Source organism: Meriones unguiculatus, chromosome 19, assembly GCF_030254825.1.
Source record: "Meriones unguiculatus strain TT.TT164.6M chromosome 19, Bangor_MerUng_6.1, whole genome shotgun sequence".
Taxonomy (NCBI): domain Eukaryota; kingdom Metazoa; phylum Chordata; class Mammalia; order Rodentia; family Muridae; genus Meriones; species Meriones unguiculatus.
In genome coordinates, this window is record NC_083366.1 from 32,019,514 (window position 1) to 32,039,567 (window position 20,054).

Here is a 20,054-nt window from a genome sequence, read left to right on the forward strand (position 1 = left end):
ACAACTGTCTTTAACTCTTGAAGGAACACACACACACTGCTTCTTTCTCTCTCTCTCTCTGACTCACAGTTATAAGTAAAAATATAAAACAAACTTTAAAAAATGAATACAGCTAGACAAAGTGGCATGTGCCTTTAATCCCAGCACTTGAGTGGCAGAGGCAGAGGCAGGTAAGCATTGTCTGTATAGGGAGTTCCAGTCAGTAAGGGAGTTTCTGGGTAAGCCTTGTATATATAGGGAGTTCCAGGACAGTCAGGGCTGTATAGAGACACTCTGTCTCAGACAAAGTAAATGCATTTTAAGCAGACTTGGTGATGCATTTATTTACTAGCTGTTATCTGTTGGACATTTATACCACATGAAGCATTATCGAATATGTTGGGATTCTAGTGTTAAGATTTAGTCTTAAAAAACCCTGCTTTTGTGGTGTTACTAAAACACATGGGATACTATGGATACACAACCTCTTTCCATGAGTGAGTGAGTCTGTTTTATGTTGACCATTAGACTTTTAATATTAAAGAACATGTTAATGCATCAATTCTTATAGAATTCTTTTCTATAGAGAAGAGAACTACGTCAATACTGAGTATAGTACTTTTTTGTTTGTTTTGAGACAGGGCGTCAATGTAGTTCTGTCAATGTAGTTCTGTCTGTCCTATAACTTGCTGTACAAACCAGGCTGGGCTTGGACTCACAGAGACCCTCCTTCCCCTGCCTCCTGAGTGCTAGGACTAAAGGTATGCTGTTACCATACCTGGCCTATGAAGCTTTTTACCAGGTATTACATTTTTCTGGCCTCACTGGCTTTAATCTCAGCACTTGGGAAGGAGAGGCAAGCCGATCTTTGATTTCAAGGCCACTCCGGTCTATATAGGGAGTTCCACATCAGCTAGGGTACATGGATGTGAAATCCATCTTAAAAAAAATTTTTTTTTAACTATTTTCCTATTCTCTGATTTCCATAGTAGTGATACAAATACAGAAAGTTCTGGGAAACACTACCAGTGTTTAGCTCTATTGTAGTCTAGTTCTGTGATCCTGCAGTATTTACTTAAACTTTCTGTGCCTTCGCTTTCTTTTCAACAAAAGGGAAATAGAGTTTTAGGAGGTTATTCTGTGTTTCTTCTCCATGCTGGAGATTAAATTTGGCTTTCTTTGACAGATATTTTATCTCTGAGCTACTGTCTACAAATTTGGAGACTGATTAACTTTGTTCTTTGAAGCTGAGGCTTAATTCTGAGTAACTGTTGTGTCCATTGTGTGTGGTAGTACAAACCTGTAATCTAAACACAAGACTGAGGCGAGGCTGAGCTACATAGTGAGACTTGCAAAAACTAACAAACCCAAAGAAAAAACAGAACAAAACAAAACAGCAGGAAAAATAAATTTATATCTACTGCTTACTATTAAATTAGGCATACACAAAATAATATAATTCCCCAAAGGGCTAAGCTCATTACATCTTCTTTTCCTCAAATTTTAAGGGCAGGATGTTGTACAGCTAAAGTAATAAGTGTTAGAATACAGTATGATGAATGGAACACCTAGCCTTGTAGGTGTGGTGTCTGTCAGTAGTTATTTTTATTTTACAAAGAAAATCTGTTTAAATGACTTTTCTATTACTCTGTTTAGTGTTTGGCCTTTTATTTAGAGTAGGTCTTTATTTAGTTTGTATTATTTAAACATACATGAGCTGATACTGGTTTTTGTTTTGTTTTGACTGTTTTTGGTGTACAATTAATCGGATTCATATTTTTTTAGGTGACCTTTAGACATGATTCTTCAACAGTGGAAGTTCAGGATGACCACATAAAGGGCCCACTGAAGGTGAGTCATCATTATTCTCAGCTTTGATTGGAGACTGATACTTGATCTTTTTCCTTTTAACTCATTGGCTATTCATTATTGGCTTGATACATAGTTTTCCCTAAAATGACTAATTAGAATATATTTAATCTTAAATCATATCTGAAATGATAGCAAACTCTGTGTTTAAAGATGAAATGAGCATCAAGGAGGCATTAACTGCTTTCACTCAGGTGTTGTTGGTGTAAGAGCTATGTGAGAAAGTAAGAAAATCAAAATGAAATCCAGAACGCTTGATTTTGGAGCCACCTGCTGGCAGATTAAATCTTTTGAGGGTAACTGTGAGGCTGATCTATTTTTTTCTTCATCCAGTAGTGGGATAGTTGCTTTACTTTCTTGTGTACCAGTATGCCAGTTATAGGGAGTTTGGGAAAGCATTGTGGCTGAAAATGCCCACTGTTAGGGCTTGAGGAATCTTAAGAAATACTAAGAAGAGTGGAGAAATTTATAGACCTTTGCAGAAAACATATCTTACATGGTACCATGGGCTTCTAAAAGTAATCAATTAAAAAAAAAAACGTTTATTACTAACTCTTAACCTTATAAAAACAGGTTTTTAAAATCATTTTTATTGTATAGGCATCATTTTAATATTTTATGAGTCCATTGTCACATGTAAGGACCAGAAGACAAAGGCTTTAGCTTCCACTTACCTAATGTGTGTTAGTACTGTGTCAAGTCTTTTTACATGTAGTGTTTTATTAAATCTTGAGAACAGCTCTATAGGAAAGACAATTGAAGAAAAGAAGTAATTTGACTCCTGTTTCACAAGCAATAATGTCAGTGTCAAGATTCAGATAGGTTCACAGCTTGTGAATGAGAAGGTGTGCTGTTTGGATTCTTCATATACGCTATGTCCCACACATGGCACCATTGTTCTTTGCTCTCCGACTTGCCTTGTTCTGCTGTAGACCCACACGTACCTACCACTAAATTTCATTGCTGCATAGGGGTGGAATTGGCAACTGTTTTTTAGACTTTAACTATTTTTCTCTTCTTAGACTGGACTAGTGTCTTTAATAGTGGTGGAGTTGACTTACTATTTTTTCATGTGTGTGTGTAATGAGGTCGTATTACTGTTTTGGCTTTGTATATCCAGTTGTAACAAGTTTTGGTATAAGATTAATGAAGCATTTTTAACTGTATTGGGGGGGGGTGATGTCTGTAGATTTGAACTATTTCCTGATTTTGTAGCTTTTTTTTCAGTTGGGTTCATGTTTTTCTTAGAGGAAATCAATAGAAATCATGGTTATTTAATTTCAGTATGCTTTGAATAATGAATGTACAGAAAAACGGCACATAATGTGATTCCTGATTTAAAAACTGAGTGTATGTTTATTGATTCTTCATGGGACTTATCTGTTTTCTTGTGCTCTTTGTTTACTCTTTGATCATTTCATAGAGCCAAGGTCTCTTCTCTTAAGGAATTTATCTTAATCATCACTATAAAGACCATGAAAGTGTAAATACCAGCATAGCATTTCATGGCAAGATGGAAAGTACTATAAATGCCGTCAGCAGTTGGACAGTCAAACCCTTAAGGAGAGCTCAGGACTGTTTTGATTACCTCTGTCCATCCTCAGCTTCCTTGAAAGAAAGGTGGGAGGATTGGGGAAGGACAGTTATTTCATAGGCAGTACTTCTCAGATTTCTGTAAAGACCCCTGGGAGTTCTTAAGTCACCGTTACAGGCCTATAAGGACAAAACTGCTTTCTAAGTAATACTTAGATGTATTTGCCTTACATAGTATATGGACATTTTCACTGATGATAGATAGAAAAGTATTGTCAGTAAAACTATATGCATCTTGAATGCAAATCAAGCCAGTGGCAGTTTCATTCATCACCATGTATTAATTAAAAAACAACAACAACAAAAAACAAGGTTTGGTTATTTATTGCTTTTGGTTCATTTGTCTTTAAAAAGTTTTTCTAATATTTAAATAATATTTTAGGTAGGAGCTATCGTGGAAGTGAAGAGTATTGATGGTGCCTATCAGGAAGCTGTTATCAATAAACTGACAGATGCAAGTTGGTATACTGTGGGTAAGACAATAATTCTCTATTAAAAATTTTATTTTTAGTTATACAAAACTTATGTTACAATAATGCAGATAAAGCTAGATTTCTTGGATTAAATTTCCTTTACTAGTGCTATAGACTCTGTTACTGGTTATCTTTCAGATCTTAAATATTTCTAAGCTGTTTATCTGTACATATAATTTGAAATTACTTAGTATATAGAGTGTATAGTTGGATTTCTAACTATTTCCACTTCAAAGTATATCTTACAGAAACTTGTTTTTCCTTTTCTAAGTATAGAGTTCAGTATTCTTAGCTCTCTAACCTGGTATAGAACACAATTTCTGGTAGTAGCTGGACTGTTGCACTAAGAAAATTTAATGATTTCTGACATCATCTTAGGAAAGTTCCTCAGTTGTTTTCATTTTTACTCCTTCACATAGTTTTTGATGATGGAGATGAGAAGACACTGAGAAGATCTTCGTTATGTCTGAAAGGAGAGAGGCATTTTGCTGAAAGTGAAGTAAGTGATCGAGTTAAATGAACATGTCTTTTGTTGTTGTTTTGTGTGTTTGTTCTGGACAGGGTCTCATTTCACAGTGTAGCCCTGGCTGTCCTGAAACTCACTGTATAGACCAACCTGGCCTCAAACTCACAGAGACCCACCTGCCCCTGCCCCCTGAGTGCTAGGATTAGAGGTCTGTGCCACTATGCCTGGTTTAAACACGTTATTATTTTGTACAGAAGGAGTGAAGTTTTGCTTTTTCAATCCAGCCAACAAATCTGTTATCAGTAAATTCCTGAGTACAAAAGTGTCATTATAATGTGATCTGTGAACTATGTTGAAAACCCTGAGTTCAGACACGAAAATTTGTCTTCATTGTTTAAAGCATTGTAATACTTTTCAATGAAGAAAATTGTAGGCTTGTTTAATTGCCTTGAGGCTTTTTTTTTTTTTTTTTTTTTTTTTTTTTTTTTTTTTTAAATAGGGTTTCTGTGAGTCCCAGGCTGGTCTGGAACTCATGATTCTCTTGTTTCTGTGTCTTGAATGCTGGGATTATGGACATGTACCGCTATGTCTGCTCTTTGGGCTTTTTCTATGTAGCTTTATGTCATTTGTAACTAATTGTGAGAAAGAAGTGTCTATTATTCCATCCAGGTTTTATAAGACTTTAAAGGCTTCTTAGGAATTAATAAAAATACTTGGAGAGCTGAAGATGACAAGCAATCAGGAACACTTCCTGTTGTTGACATTACAGTTTTGCCTGGCTGCTTGCCCTTTCTGAAACCACCCTCTTTATCTTTTACATTGATTTCTCCTTCACAATGTTAATTATTCCCTGACATTAAAGTATGCATTTTATTTGTTTTGGTGGTCCACATTCCTAGGTAGCATGTATCACAAGAGCAGGCTTTGTTTTCTTGACTGCTTTGATCCTAGTTCCTGATACAATGCCTGGCACAGGAAGGGAGCTGAGCGCTTGTTCGTTAGTCAGGTGTAATGAAGTACATGTCTACCAGAGGCTTTGCTAAGTGACTTATGCACATTGTCACATTCTTTGCATTATGCATGGTTGCTGTTGTTAATCACCCCTACTTAGTTAGGAGACTTGATCGCCTTTGATAGAAGAACATGTTAGACTAGCACTCTCTAGCACTAAAGCCAGTTCTTTACTTGAACAAAAAAACTGGGCCAAGGATCTGAACTCAGGAACTTGAGTCAGCATTACAAAGTAACATGCTGTGCATGGTCCAGGTCATTCTGTCAAAAGTGACTGATACATAGTGTAACCGAACTTTGTCCTCTTTGTTTCTAAAGTATGGGATGCTTTAGTATTATTTATATTAGACAATGTTTTTGTTTTGGAGATACTTAAGCTTCCCTGAATGATTGAAATCCATGTATATTTTAAGTTTCTCGTAGTCTGCCACTCCCTGCACTTCTTAGCAGACTGTTTGATATTTCCAGATACGATTTGTACTGGCTTATCTTGGTTCCTGTTGAGCTCAGATCCTCTCCACGTGCTGGAATCTTCTCTTAAGGCCACCAGAAATGCTTTTCTCCTGTATAATATCTTTCATTGGCTTTTTGCCCAACTTAGATCAACCTCATTCTTTATCTTTTTGTACTTCTCTGGAGTGTTTTTGCTTTATGGTCCTTTTTGTTACTTACTTGCCCTATGAACTTTAAACTACTTTAGGGGAATAGCCACATTTTCTTTTCGTGTTGATTCCTCCTTTTCACAATACTGCTTTCTTTACAAGAGCCTTCAATAATTACTGGATTGTATTTGCTTGTTTTATTGTTCTTTTGAGATGAGGTCTCTCAATGCAGCACTGGCTGAACTTGAACTTGCTCATTAGTTGATGCTGAACTTGAAATTTTGTCTTCCTCTTTATTTATCAGAGCCTCCCAAGTGCTAAAATCATAGGTATGTGCCATCACAATTTGGCGTACTTTTAGAAGTTTGTTGTTTTGTTGGCTTTTTGCTGCTGCTCTCTCTATAGGCTGGGCATATACTGAACTTCTGGCATGAACCTCTGCCCTTTCTCCCAAGTGTTGTATTACAGCTTTGCACCAGCACACTCAGTTTTGAAGGTTTACATGTAAGAAATCAGACTATATTGGAGCAAGTGACATGGTAAAATAATCTTTCTGCATTTATGAGGTTTATATATAACTCCATTCCCTTAGAACACATATCCAGTTATTGTCAGTAAGTATATATTGTGGCTTAAAACCCTTCACGTGATGAAGGCTTGGTATAAAGAAATATCTAATATAATAGTTTGGCTGTTATCAGAAGAATTTGAAACTGGATTGGTTCATAAGGCAGGGATAGGCTGAAATAGTATGTAAGACTGTGTTTGTGGTACCTTCAAGAAGATTGTTTTCTCTGTGTCTGTACCGGTGTGTACTTTCATTTATGTTTTGCTGAAGGGAAGTTAGGATAATGGGGGTGTGATTCATTCATCAATCCCTTTCCACTTGCCAATGCTGTGCTAAGGACACTGATGAGCTGTGTGGACATGGCATTTCTGCTTAAGTAGCTCTTCCTCTACTAGAGAAAAAAAAATTAGTTAAACAGTCAGAAAGTTCTTGTAATCTTACTGTACTATGGTTTGGAAAGAAGAGTATATCAAAGGGGATGCAGCCTGTGTGAAGGGAATGTGTATACCTTGTCTTTGATTTCTCTTGCCTAGTACTCAGGATTCAACATAGGTCCTTGTGCATGTTTGGCAGGTGCTCTGCCCTGTAGATAGACACCTCTTTTTATAACGCTTTAATATGTAACTTTAAGAAATCTTATCTTAAATAGGTCATCAGTCTTACTTTTTTTGTCATGGCAATTTTTCCAGGAATATATAATTTCCCCAGTGCTTATAAATTAGCTTCCAATAGCAAGCATTTTATTGGTAGAAAAGAAAAAAAAAGTGTATGTGTTTGTGTTTCTCTGTGTGTGTGTGTGTGTGTGTCTCAGTGTGTGTGCTTGTGCTATTAGGTGAAGAGAAAATAGGCACATTGTCAGCACTGAGGTGTAAAGGTCAGAGTTGATTAGAGTAGTGGCTTTGAAGTGCTGCCTTAGGCTTTTGATATACTTTTCAGGCAGTAATACTTTTCGAGAAATAAAGGCTGAAAAAAAGACAAAATCTTGTGAAAGATGTATTCCTATGAGATGTGTAGATTATATTAAGGAATGAATACTCATTTTTATACCAGCAGTTACATTGTTTGCTGCAGATTAAAAAGGAAAACAAAAGAAATTAAATACTAAAAGTCATTTCAGAAAAGATTTATTGTAGAAAACATTTGCCAAAGTATAATATATCTTCTCTGGAGCCTTCTTTCAAGGTGATAGTGCTTATTTTGATCTTATTTTGTTTTGGTTACTTATTATAATTTTTTATGGATTATGATTTATAAAAATTATATGATTATAAAAATCATTTACAAAAATCAAGGAAAAATTTTGAGTTTTTGATTTGAGTTGTGGTTGTCTTCAGCCTGGGAATTAGCCCTTATAAGTTGTCTTACCTCATATGTATGTTTTGGGTAAACTGTTGGTTGTTTTATATTTTAGTGATGTTTGGGTGTGTGTTGCCTTCTAATAGGTAAGGAGTCACCTAGACAGACAGGCAGGCAGGGCTTGATTTTTCTTCCTCTCTTAAAGTAATGGGCTCATTCATCTTTATTCTAATAACTTTGAAACTAGAACTTTTTTTTTCCATTAGGAAAGTTATATTGTAGCCTTCCTTGAGTGAAAAAATTAATCAAAATATGAACTTATTACACTGGTTTGATTTAAAATGAATGAAACACTTGCAAAGTAATAACTTTTGGGTTTGTGTTCTCACCCACAGACATTAGACCAGCTCCCACTCACCAATCCTGAGCATTTTGGCACTCCAGTCATAGGAAAGAAAACAAATAGAGGAAGAAGATCTAACCATATGTAAGTCAATTTTCATAATTGTTAGTGAACTTGAATTTATTTCTTATTCTAGTATTGCTTTAATAGTTATGATTTTTAAATTGTAATTTACAAAATGCTAATGAGCTCTCCTAGTGATATCAGTTCTAATAGCAATTTAGACTCCTCAGCGTGGGACTGAGCTCCATGCCCTCCATACTAACAGCTGTGTTTACCTCCGGGTCTTCCCTCACACATCTTGATGCTGCTTTTGGAGTGGAACTAGTCAGTCATTCCCATCAGTTTTCTGATATCATGCTTTTATTCATGGTGTTTTCTCTGTTTCTAATGCTTCCCTTCCCTTTTAATCATCTTGCTTCTGTGGCTCCCACCTTTATGAGAACCATTTTGTTGTTTCCTGCGTTTTCCTTTGAAACCAGACATGATTTTCCTTTTATGAAGCTCCTAAATCTTTGCATTTGTCAGATCTCTTGCTTTTATTATATAGGTGGTTTTCTATTTAGTATCTATGAGACAAATACCTGAAAAGATTAAAAACACTTCCTTGAATCAAGAAAAAGAAGTTGGAGTAAACAGAACAACAACATTTTTTGAAATTTAATTCTCTCAAAAGTTTTCTTTTAAAAATTAAATGCTTTGAATTTTAAAATTATATATAAAATAACAAAATATAATCATGAAACAAAATACTGTTAAACAACTAAAATAAATATTAAGTTGGATTATTAAAAACCTTAAGTGATTGCTTTCAGTATATAAAGTCAGATATTAATTTGATTGTTTCTGAACCCTCAAGATTTAAGGTGGGTAAGCTCACTTATATTATTTAATTACAGCCTTGTAGCTACTCGTAAAAAAAATAGGTGTCATTTGTTTCCTTATTCAAATCATGTATGTATGTACGTGAGTAAATAAGTAAATAAATAAAAGATTAAGGAAATGATTCTGAGACAAAGGAAGGAGAACTGGGGCTTGAACATACCCGGGCCCCCTGGGCTTTTCCTATTCAACTGACAAATTTGTTTTTGCTCAGCTAGAGTACTTACGTTATTTTCCAGATTAGTTTTAATAGTAAACAAACTCTCATTTGAGGAAGAAAATTAGAAGACTGATCACTGCGTTGAAAAGATAGTCATTGCTGCCCATTTTCCTATCTTACTTTATACTTTCTGAATCTTCTAGGAAATGTTTTCTTTAGTTGCCAGATAATTTTTCTGTCTTGTTACTTTGCTGGTGACTTGATTATTTTTAGGACACTTTCATTGTGGCTTTTAAAAAATTCTTCTATATATAACATTTTCAAGTTAAAGGTTTCAGCCACAGAGAAAAATAAACTTAAAATAAATGATAGGCCTAATGTGGTGTCACATGCCTTTAATACCAGCATTCAGGAGGCAGAGGCATGTGAATCTCTGAATTCCAGACAAGCCATGGCTCTATATTAAGACTCTGTCCCCAAAAGAAAGTAAAAATAAAATGTATGGTAGTGTTATGAATGACCTTCATTGGAAATATTAGTTGTAACTCTGATTTTGATTTTTGACAGGACTGTTACATTACCATAACATATTCATTGAAGCAGGTGAATTGTGGGTTGTTTTGATAGCTTTGAGAATTAATGAGTTAATGCTTTATCATTGATAACTAGTATTCCTGTAATTATGTAGAGTATATTCAAGTTTTAATAACTCTGACTGGTGATAACAGAATAGTGAGTGTGAAACATCAGATAATCCATTGGTGATGATCCCAGTTACCTAGCGTAGTATGTACACAACACTTAACGGCCTGGTTTTACTTCACTCTGCCACTTGTTTGCTGTATGACTTTGGCTTGTTAATCTTCTCATGCCTCAGTGTTCGTCTGTAAAATTAGGATAATAATATTAAATTGCTTAGAGTTTTGAAAACTAAATTTATGCTTATATGTATGTGTATATGTACACACACACACACACGCACACACACACACATACACATACATGCACACACATAATGCTTATATAGCAAGTGGTAGGCTAAGCTACCTCCACCCAAGCTCAGAGGTATTGTAGATTTGGGTATTTAGGCTTGAGGGTGTTTGTATAGACTTTGCTGGTGGAGCATTCCTAGTGCAAAGTCTAGAATGATTGTACTAAATAGAATCATCATGTATTTACATGAAAACATTGGGATCAAATGTCAGTATGTTTGTTCATTTAAAAATCCTGCTTAAATATCCTCTGGCAGCAGGACTGCACTTAGCTGCCTTTTTCCAGTTTAAAAATCACATTTCTATGTCATTGCAAAAATAGTTTTAGTGTCAAGACTTTTTTTTTTTAATTCTGAAAATAACCATAAAACTTAATATTTTTTACCATTTTACATAAAATCCAGAAATGCAAGAATAAATTAAAAATAAGCTTAATATGGAATATTATATAGATTTCATCTATTAAAATGACCAAAAGTTATGATCTATTAGAAAGTTTCTAATGTTAAAGAAAAACAAAAATAGCATTGACCGTGAGAATGAAGTATATGTAGGTGCTGCTGCTTAATGACTATAGGTTTGCTAAAGTAGTAATTTTTCTTTTAAGAATTTCAATGTGCCATGAGAGATGGGCTTTCGGATTGTGTTGGATGCATGCAGTGTTTGAAGGCCAGGGAGCTAGTTTTGGAGAGGAAGCTACTTTTGTTACTGGCTTTGCTAGCTGTTTCTCACATCTCACTACTGTGGTTGGTTGGTCTCATTACTGAGAATTCTGACAGTGTTCTTTCTTGGTGTTTTGAGGCTCAGTTTATGAGCATCATAAGCAAATATCACAACTTGAAATACTGATCTCTTTACCCTATATTTCCTCAGAGTTCATTCTTCTGTTTACTACTTCTCTACAACAGAGTCTTGGATCTAAATCTTGAGGGCATTATTATGACCCTCATTTCTTTTTCAATTATTCTACAGAAAAATGTCTTCATTGTGGTTCTAACAGTGGTTATTTCAAATATATTTTTAGCCAGACATGGTGGTGTATGCCTGTAATCCTAGCTCTTGGAAGGCTGAAACAAGTCAATGTCAAATTTGCAGCCAACCTAGGATATATAACAAGACCATGTCACAAACAACCAAAATAATCAATGTCTTTTTGTACAAGGGTAAGGTTATATTTCTCTAGGTTTCCTAAGACTTCATTGTCCCAATTATGTAGAGCTACCTTTGTTTTTCTTTCAGCAACTATAAATTTATATATTAGCTAATCTGCCCCCATTTATTCTGAAATTGATTTTTTGATACCTTCCACTTAATTTATAGCCTGCCTTTAGTTAATCCTTGTTAAATCCAAGAATTTTTTTTAATGGTCAACTTCTACCTTGTTAATTGTTTTAAGTAAATTATTGATCTTAATGTGTAACCTACTGGACTTCTACCCTATTTAGGACAGAAATTGTATTTTAACTCCACCTATACAATACAATGTTTAGAATTATGGACCTGTTTCCATGTTCTTTTCTCTCCTAGCTTTGTTACTGTTTTTCTTTTTAACAACACGTTAAAGGTCGGTGTAACTTGGAATAGGAAGGCAAGCGTCTGCTGTCACTTCCCTATCCAAGGAGAAATAAAGCCTAATAAAATTTGTTTTTTACTAACAGGATATTTATGGCCATAAACTTTATCCTTTGATAATTTGAACAATTATCTAGACAATGAATGCAAATATTAATTTGCATATTATAAACCTTGCTTTAAAAGAATTTATTGGTTACAATTTTAAGTATGTTCACAAAATTGTGCCATGGGGGCTATTTTGCTACTGTCTGATTAAAAAGATAATTTTTGTTTTATGTACCTTTTTTGATATAAAAGCGAGATTATGATTTTCTACTTTTTTTTTTTTAAATAAAGATTGAAATCCAGGTCTCTTGGACATTCTACGGAAAGTAGTCTATCTCTGACTTTCATTCCTGTTAACAGTTTAACTTTTGGTAAAAATTGGAAAGCATCCCTTTTTATGACTGCTTATGTCTATATACCAGTGGTTTAGTGTTTAAGAACCTGTGCATTACTAGTTTTCTACTAAAATTAATCTCTTTAAAATATATAAGCGGGCACAGTGGCACATGCCTGTAATCCCAGCGCTCAGAGAGGCAGAGGCAGGTGGATCTCTGAGTTGGAGGCCAGCCTGGTGTACAAGGGGAGTGAGTCCAGGACAGCCAAGGCTACCCAGAGAAGCCCTGTCTCAAAAAAAACAAAACAACATGTGAAGTATGAAGTTGGTTCAGACTTGTCTGAAATAATAGTGGATTGTTGAAACTAGAATTGTATTTGAGCTGTTGTTAGAATCTTTTTTTTTTCAGTGCTAATTGTGGATTTTCTTGTCATGAGAAGTATCCTTTTGTTTTCTTTATCTTTTTTAATAGAGTTATGTTAAATTTTTTTCCAATGTTGGGATTTCAGATACTTCTGTTAGTTGCCAAACTTTTAATTTAGTAACGCAGTGCAATATTCAGTGTAAGGTATTTTACAGCAGCACATAACCATGTGCGCATTGTGTGGGCCAAGCTGGGTTCATTTGCTGTTGAGGACTGCAGTGGTTGTTTTGTAACTATTATCCTCTTACCCCCTGACGATAACTTCCAGCTTAAAAAAAAAAACTGCCTTATTCTTTTGTCGTCAGGACTTTCTCTTATGTGTATGCGTGTTTTGTGGGCATATATAACGATGTACCATATATGTACATTGCTGGCAGAGGCCAGAGTTGGGCATCAGTTCCCACGGAACTGGAGTTAGCGAGGCCTGTGAGCCACCACATGAGTGTTGGGAATGTAAGCTGGTACTCTGGAAGAATAGACAGTGCTCTTAACCTCTGAGCCATCTTGCCAACCCATTACCTCTCCTTTTTTAACGTTTTCTCAGTATTGGGAATACCAGACTATCTCCTGAATATGCCTACAATCTGACCCTGGGATCTCCTGTCTTGTAGTGTAATGTTGAGATGTGTAGTATGGACCTTCCACTTTTCTTGAGGATTTGGGGACTTGCTGTTTTGTTCTTCTTTTCTCCCTTTATCTTTGTTTGTTTTATCTCTGGTGATATGTGTAACTCATGCTAGCTCCAAACTTCAGATCTTCTTGCCTTGGCTTTTTTAATTACAGTGTACACCACTGTGCCCATATCTTCCTTCTCCCTTATTTTTTATTTTTTTACTCAAAATAGTAAATCCAGAATATTTTTTTTGGGGGGGGTGGGATATGATATCTTTCTGTTTGAAGGTAAGCTTGCTGTTACTGTTTGGAAATTTAGAAAATGATTTGAAATCTAAAAGAGTTATTTTTAAGCTTTTGGGAAATGTGGGAAAGTTCTGAAACAGCCTGCTGTCAATTAGTATGTTTATCTTCATGAAGGTAAATGAGAATGTCTTACATTGTTTTTTTCTCTCTTTCTAGACCAGAGGAGGAATCTTCCTCCTCATCTAGTGACGACGATGAGGATGATAGGAAACAGACTGATGAGCTACTAGGCAAAGTTGTTTGTGTAGATTATGTTAGTTTGGATAAAAAGAAAGCACTGTGGTTTCCTGCACTGGTGAGTATTTGAGTGTAAAAGACTTTAGTATTTTGCATTTTTTAAAAAAATATTTATTGTGTGTGTGGGGTGGCTGCTAGCGAGATGACTCAGTGGTTAAGAGCACTAGCTCCTCTTCCAGAGGTTCTGAGTTCAGTTCCCAGCAACCACATGGTGGCTCACAACTATCTCATGGGATTTGATGTTCTCTTCTGGCATGCCAGCTCTATATGCAGATAGAGCACTCATATATAAAATACATAAAAAATTGATTTTTAAGTGCATGAATAGTTGCTTTCATGAATGTCTATGCACCCTTGGAGGTCAGAAGAGAGTGTTGGAATTGAATTGGCATTATAGACAGTTGTGAGCTCCCAAGTGGGTGCTGGAGATTAAACTTGGGTCCTATGCAAGAGCAACAAGTATGATTACTCACCAAACTGTCTTACTGCTGAGCCATCCACTTCCCTCCTCCCTTTTTCAGACAAGGTTTTATGTAGTCCAGTTAGTTGTCTGGGTAATTGGGTTGGCTTTCAACTCTTGATCCTCCCATCTTCACCTTCCAAGGGCTTGTGTTACGGGTGTATACCACCATGCCTGGCTATAAAGTTTAGTTTTTAACCAACTAAGTTTGTATGGGAAACAGTGGCTTTTCTAACTAATTGATTTTTGCAAGTACTGAATAGGAGAGAGTATCTACATTATTAGTCAGCAAAGATTACTTTCCAGATTGTTTAAATACAAAGAAGTCTTGGTGATATTTAAGAGAAGCAGTTTTGATAATCAAGAAACTGCATGTTTTGGTTCAAAAATCATTATGTAAACTTATAGAACTACTAAGTCCCCTATGAAGTCTAAAATGCAAAAAGCAGAGCTGGAGAAATGACTCAGAGATTAAGAGCTCTGGATACTCTTCCAGGGGACCTGGGTTCAATTCCCAGCACCCACATGGCAGTTCTCCATGTCTGTAATTACAGTTCCAGGGGATCTGATACCCTCACACAAGACAAACTTGTATGTGCAAAACACCAATGCACATAGAAGAAAAATAAATCATTTTTTTAAAAAGGCAAAAAGGAGGCAGACCTTTTGTGAATTGATACTCATTTTCCTATTACCGGGACAGATATTGTTCATCTGGTAAAGGTTAGTCACCACTAAGTTTGATGACCTGATTTCATGTCTTGATATTCATGTAGTAGAATGTGAGAGTAGATGCCTGTAAGCTGTCCTCTAACCTGCTCATTCATGCAGTCCTTCTTCTGCCCCAAGTAAATAAATTAAAAAAAAAATACACATACACATATATATGTTTGTTTATAAGAGTAGTGCTAAAAAATAAAGGGAAGTATTTTGCTAAAAACTTCTTAACACTGTTCTGTGTAAATAAAATGTACTTCTGTGAAAACTTAGCTACACGTGAACATAAACTCATTTGTTGTGACATTGATAGCTAAACTAAGGACCCCCCTACCAACCACTACCACCTTTGCTCTGTACTGGGATTCTAGGGTCAAACCATCGCACCTGTCTTTTTGTATGGTTGCTAGGAATCCTAACTCATGTCTTACTGCTTGCATGGCAAACACTTTACTAAAAGACTCATCTCCCAGTCCAGGAACTTTTGAAAGTTTTATATATATATATATATATTTAAATTTGAAAAATTTTATGTGTCTGTGTTTCTGTTTGAGGGTATGCTATGTTTATGAGGGTACCCATGAAGTTAGAAGACTTTGGATTTAAGTACTTATGAACCACCTGACATGGGAACTAGGAATGAAATTTGGGTCTGCTGGAAGAGCATGAGTTGTTCTTAACTGGGTTGCCTTTCCAGTCTGTCTTTTGTTACTTTTTTTTTTTTTTTTTTTTGAGATAAGCTCTTACTGTGTAGTTAGGCTGTTCTTGAACTACAGACCTTTCTGCTTTAGCTCCCATGTACTGGGATCATTAGGCTGAGCCACAGTGCCCAGTGAAGGTGTGTTTTTACAAATCCCTTTCTGCACCCTTGTGTCAAACAAGATAAGAAGTCTCATTTAATCTTAATTGAAACTAGGAACTAAGTGATACACATTTCCATTTTAAAGTGAGGAAATCTTAGGTTTGGCCATTTACATGGTCCTTCTTTTCATCCTTCATTAGGGCTAATTAATTCATAAAATACTAAATTATAATGTGATTCAAAGGTTATAAAATGTGACTCTATTCTCTTTAGGGTTATCTCATCCTCTTTATAGCTCCAGTGGTACCAGGGAAATAATGCATATATAATGAACAGCTATATGTGCATTTGCAAAGTCTATAGCTCACTGGTAGCTGTGACTCACAGGCAGCAAGTTTCAAAATCCTGATACTGTTCTGTTTTTGTTGTTTTCTTTTGAGCTAGGATCTCATTAGACCAGGCTGTCTTCAAACTTGATGCTTAGTTGAGGCTAGCCTTGCACTCTTGATAGTCCTGCCTCTGCCTACTTAAGTAGGTAGATTACTTACTTTTGATTACTGGTGTGTGCTGTCTCACTTGGCTTAGTAAGACTTTGATCCCCAAATTTTATTAACTTGGCTGAGTACCATGCTTGGATACTTGCCCATTACTCACCTTGAAACGTGAACCCTAAACTCTTTGTCTTCTCCTTCCTTGTGGACCCTTCTATGGCTTTCCTTTCATACACCATTTGCAAAAGACAAAAACCCAGCTTTCCCTCTGTCTCACCTTTCTGTTTAGTGCTTTTCATTCCCTTAATTTTCTGTGGCTATTGCTTGACATGTAAACAACTTCTTACCTGTGTAATTGCAGTAGTTGTTGCTTTTAGCTCCTACCCTTTAGCGGCCCATTTTCTTCATAGAAAGAAAGTATTTATCTATCTATGTATCTATCTATCCATCCATCCATCCATCCACCCACCCATCCATTTAGAGAGTGTGTGTGCGCACATGCACGCACATGCCTGTGTAGGTCAGAGGACAACTTGGGGAAATTCGTTCTTTCTTTACAGTGCTAATCCTGAAGATCTAACCCAAGTTGTCAGACTTGATAGTAGGAATCTACCCAATGAGCCATTTTACTGTCCTAATAATGTTATTTATTTTAATTTTTAAATTGCACTTATTTATTCTTGGGGCCATGCCATGGCCCCACCCCAGTGTGCAGGTCAGAAGAGAGCTTGTTGGAGTTAGTTCACTCCTAACTAACCCCAGGGTTGAACTCACAGAGACTTGCCTGCCTCTGTTTTCATATGCTAGGATTAAAGGCATATGTCCCTGAGACCAGGTGTAAGGTGAATCTTTTACAACATATTTTTGTGTTAGATCATTCTGTAAGCTTTTAGTTTTTATCAAAGGCTTAACGAATGTTATATAAGCTTCTGGGAACTCTGGGTCTTTGTCCTGTGATCAGCACATAGTGCTGCACTATGCCTTCAAAAATGTGAATAGCAGTTATATAAATAATTTTGAGTATACTTTAACTTATGATAGTTCTGTACTTTCTTTTAAAGGTGGTTTGTCCTGACTGTAGTGATGAGATTGCTGTGAAAAAAGACAATATTCTTGTTCGATCATTCAAAGATGGCAAATTGTAAGTATTTATGTGATTTTGAAAAACTGTCCCATATAAGCCATGTTTTCCAAATTAGGTGTTTAACTTATACCTTTAAGTTTTGAAGAGGAATGTTTCAAAGACAATGCCTTTTCTATACTCTGGAAGTCTTACAGTATCTTTCCTTAGTCATTAGGTCTGTTACCATAGACTTAGCACTCTTAGTCTTGTAGATGATAATGTGTTTTATTGAAGCTGATTTGGTGTTTAATGGATCTAACGAGCTATTAATTTTATGTCTTTATTTCTTTTATTTGCTAATATGGGGTATGTATATGAATGTCATACGGATCTAACAAGCTGCTAATATATTGTATTTCTTTGGTTATTTATTTGCTTATTTGGGGTGAGTGTCATAGTTTACATGTAGAGGTCAACGGACATCTTGTGGGAGTTGGTTCTTTCCTACCATGTAGGTTATGAGAACTGAATTTAGGCTGTTAGGCTTGACAGCAGCTATCTTTACCTGCTTGGCCATGTCAGTGGTCTTAGGGTTTATTCTTGTTTATTTACTACTCTTTGTTTCTAAGTAAGATACTGTAGTGATTCTCAACCTGTGGATCATGAGCCCTTTGGGGATCAAACAGCCATCTCACAGGGGTTGCTTAAGACCATCAGAAAACAAGATATTTACATTAAAATTCATAACAGTAGCACAAATACAGTTATGAAGTAGCAATGAAAATAAATTTATGGTTGGGGGTCACCACACATGAGAAACTGTATGAAAGGGTCAAGGGTCGTAGCGTTAGAAATGTTGAGAACTGCTGCTCTATTGGCTGATGTATAACTTCTACAATGATCTCAGTATTTAAGTGGATTTTTATAAAATGAATTCTACGTGGCAAAAAAGCTGTCTCTCCCAGAGACAATCATTCATTCATTTAATCTATCATTCATGTATCCATTCAGTCATTCATCCATTCATTCATTTGTGTGTTTTTGAGATAGGGTTTCTCTGTGAAGCCATGGCTATCCTGGAACTTGCCCTGTAAATCAAGCTGGCCTGAAACTCAGAGATCCAACTGTCTTTGCCTCCTGAGTGTTGGGATTAAAGGTGTGTGCCACCACCACCCAACATGGAGAATTTTTTTTAAGAGAAGAGTTCTGGATTTTTAGTTTAACTTTTATCAAATAAATAGAGAAACTGGTTATTTCCTTTTCTCCTTTCCTCCTCCCTCTTCTTGAGCCTGTTCTCACACTCATGGGATCAGCAATTATGGTTTTTCAGCGTGCTAGCTGAAGCCAGATAATTTTCCACTGGGCCTTACTACGTATCAGTACCTTTAGGTTAGGTAAGCACTTCTTGAGGTTTAGAGTTTAGGTTTTCAAGTTATGAAAAGTAAATTTTGAAAATAATCTATGAAAACAACTTTAACAAAATTGAGATAATCAGAAATTTCAACAGCAAATTTGAGTACTTGTTTTATATTAAAAAATTAAGAAATTATATTTGGAAGTAGAGAGATAGCGTCTTGAAAGGGTTTAGGCTTCCAGTTCCATCCTTAAGAGTTTTACACGTAATGCAAAAGTTGACCATCTTATGTACTTGGTGTTTTCAACACCACTCCATTCTCCAAAAAGATAACTGTGTGAGGTTAATAGATGTGTTAGTTAATTGGGTTGTGGCAAACATTCATTATCGTATGTGTCAAGTTATCACATTTTATGCTTTAAAAACATATAGTTTCATTTGTCATTTATACCTGGTTCAAACTTGGAAAGGTGATCACATATTTAATTTTTAGATATTTAATAATGTACTTCCATTAAAATTTTTTAAAGACTCATAATGAAAAATTAATGAAAGTATATGGGATATGGAGATGGGAGGGAGATATATAGAGATGTGAATTAAACTGATAGTTTCTGACTGCTGTTATGTGAATGGGGTTAATATGAGACTTACTTGGATAATTCTTACCCACTTTTGTATGTATTTGAAATTTTTATAATAAAAGACTTATTATTTTAATTCAATTTTATGTGAATGAGTGCTTTGCCTGCATGTGTATCTGTGTACGCTTCGGCATGTCTTTAAAAGCCAGAAGAGGATATTAGATCTGGAATTGGAGTTGCAGGCAGTCATGAGCCTCTGTGTGGGTGCTGGGATTAAATTCTGGTCTTTTTGAAGAACAGCAGGTGCTCTTAACTCTGAACTATCTCTCCAGCCACAAAACAAAAGATTTTAAAGAGATGGAGCACTGAAAATTGTGTTGTATTTGGGGTACCATTTGGCCTTTTTTTCTTTTTGGTTGGTTAGTACAAACCAAATACATACAAGTCTAATTTTGGCTCATTTAGAGAATAATAAATTATATTGATCATTTAACCTGTCCCATTTGTTTGCATCTAACTCTTGTTAGGGTTGTAGCATTCCATAAAATGCCTAACTGAATTTTAGAAGTTGATTTATAATCCTAAAATAGTTCTTAAAACATTGTTGAGAACACCACCAGAACACACAAAACTAGAGAAATTTGTCTTATCAATGGATATATTTTATTCCTATCTTAAACTAATCTCATGATTAATGGCAAATTTTACTGTTGATTTCTTCCTCATTGGATTTATGCATTCTGCCATCCAAATGCT

General features: G+C 35.6%; 1 protein-coding gene across 6 annotated transcripts in view; it reads left to right on the forward strand.

Moving 5' to 3' along the window:
- The window catches only part of Arid4b (AT-rich interaction domain 4B), a 118,478-nt gene that overhangs the window by 47,316 nt on the left and 51,108 nt on the right, over nucleotides 1-20,054 (forward strand). For all 6 annotated transcript variants that reach the window (XR_002476997.2, XM_060372491.1, XM_021652909.2 and 3 more), the window contains exons 4-9: nucleotides 1,765-1,830; nucleotides 3,824-3,914; nucleotides 4,334-4,413; nucleotides 8,253-8,344; nucleotides 13,747-13,885; nucleotides 17,359-17,438. Coding sequence is in view for 5 of the 6 variants with exons in the window: in XM_060372491.1 (XP_060228474.1) it covers nucleotides 1,765-1,830; nucleotides 3,824-3,914; nucleotides 4,334-4,413; nucleotides 8,253-8,344; nucleotides 13,747-13,885; nucleotides 17,359-17,438 (548 nt within the window). In the remaining variant the exon portion in view is untranslated. The remainder of the gene's footprint in view (nucleotides 1-1,764; nucleotides 1,831-3,823; nucleotides 3,915-4,333; nucleotides 4,414-8,252; nucleotides 8,345-13,746; nucleotides 13,886-17,358; nucleotides 17,439-20,054) is intronic.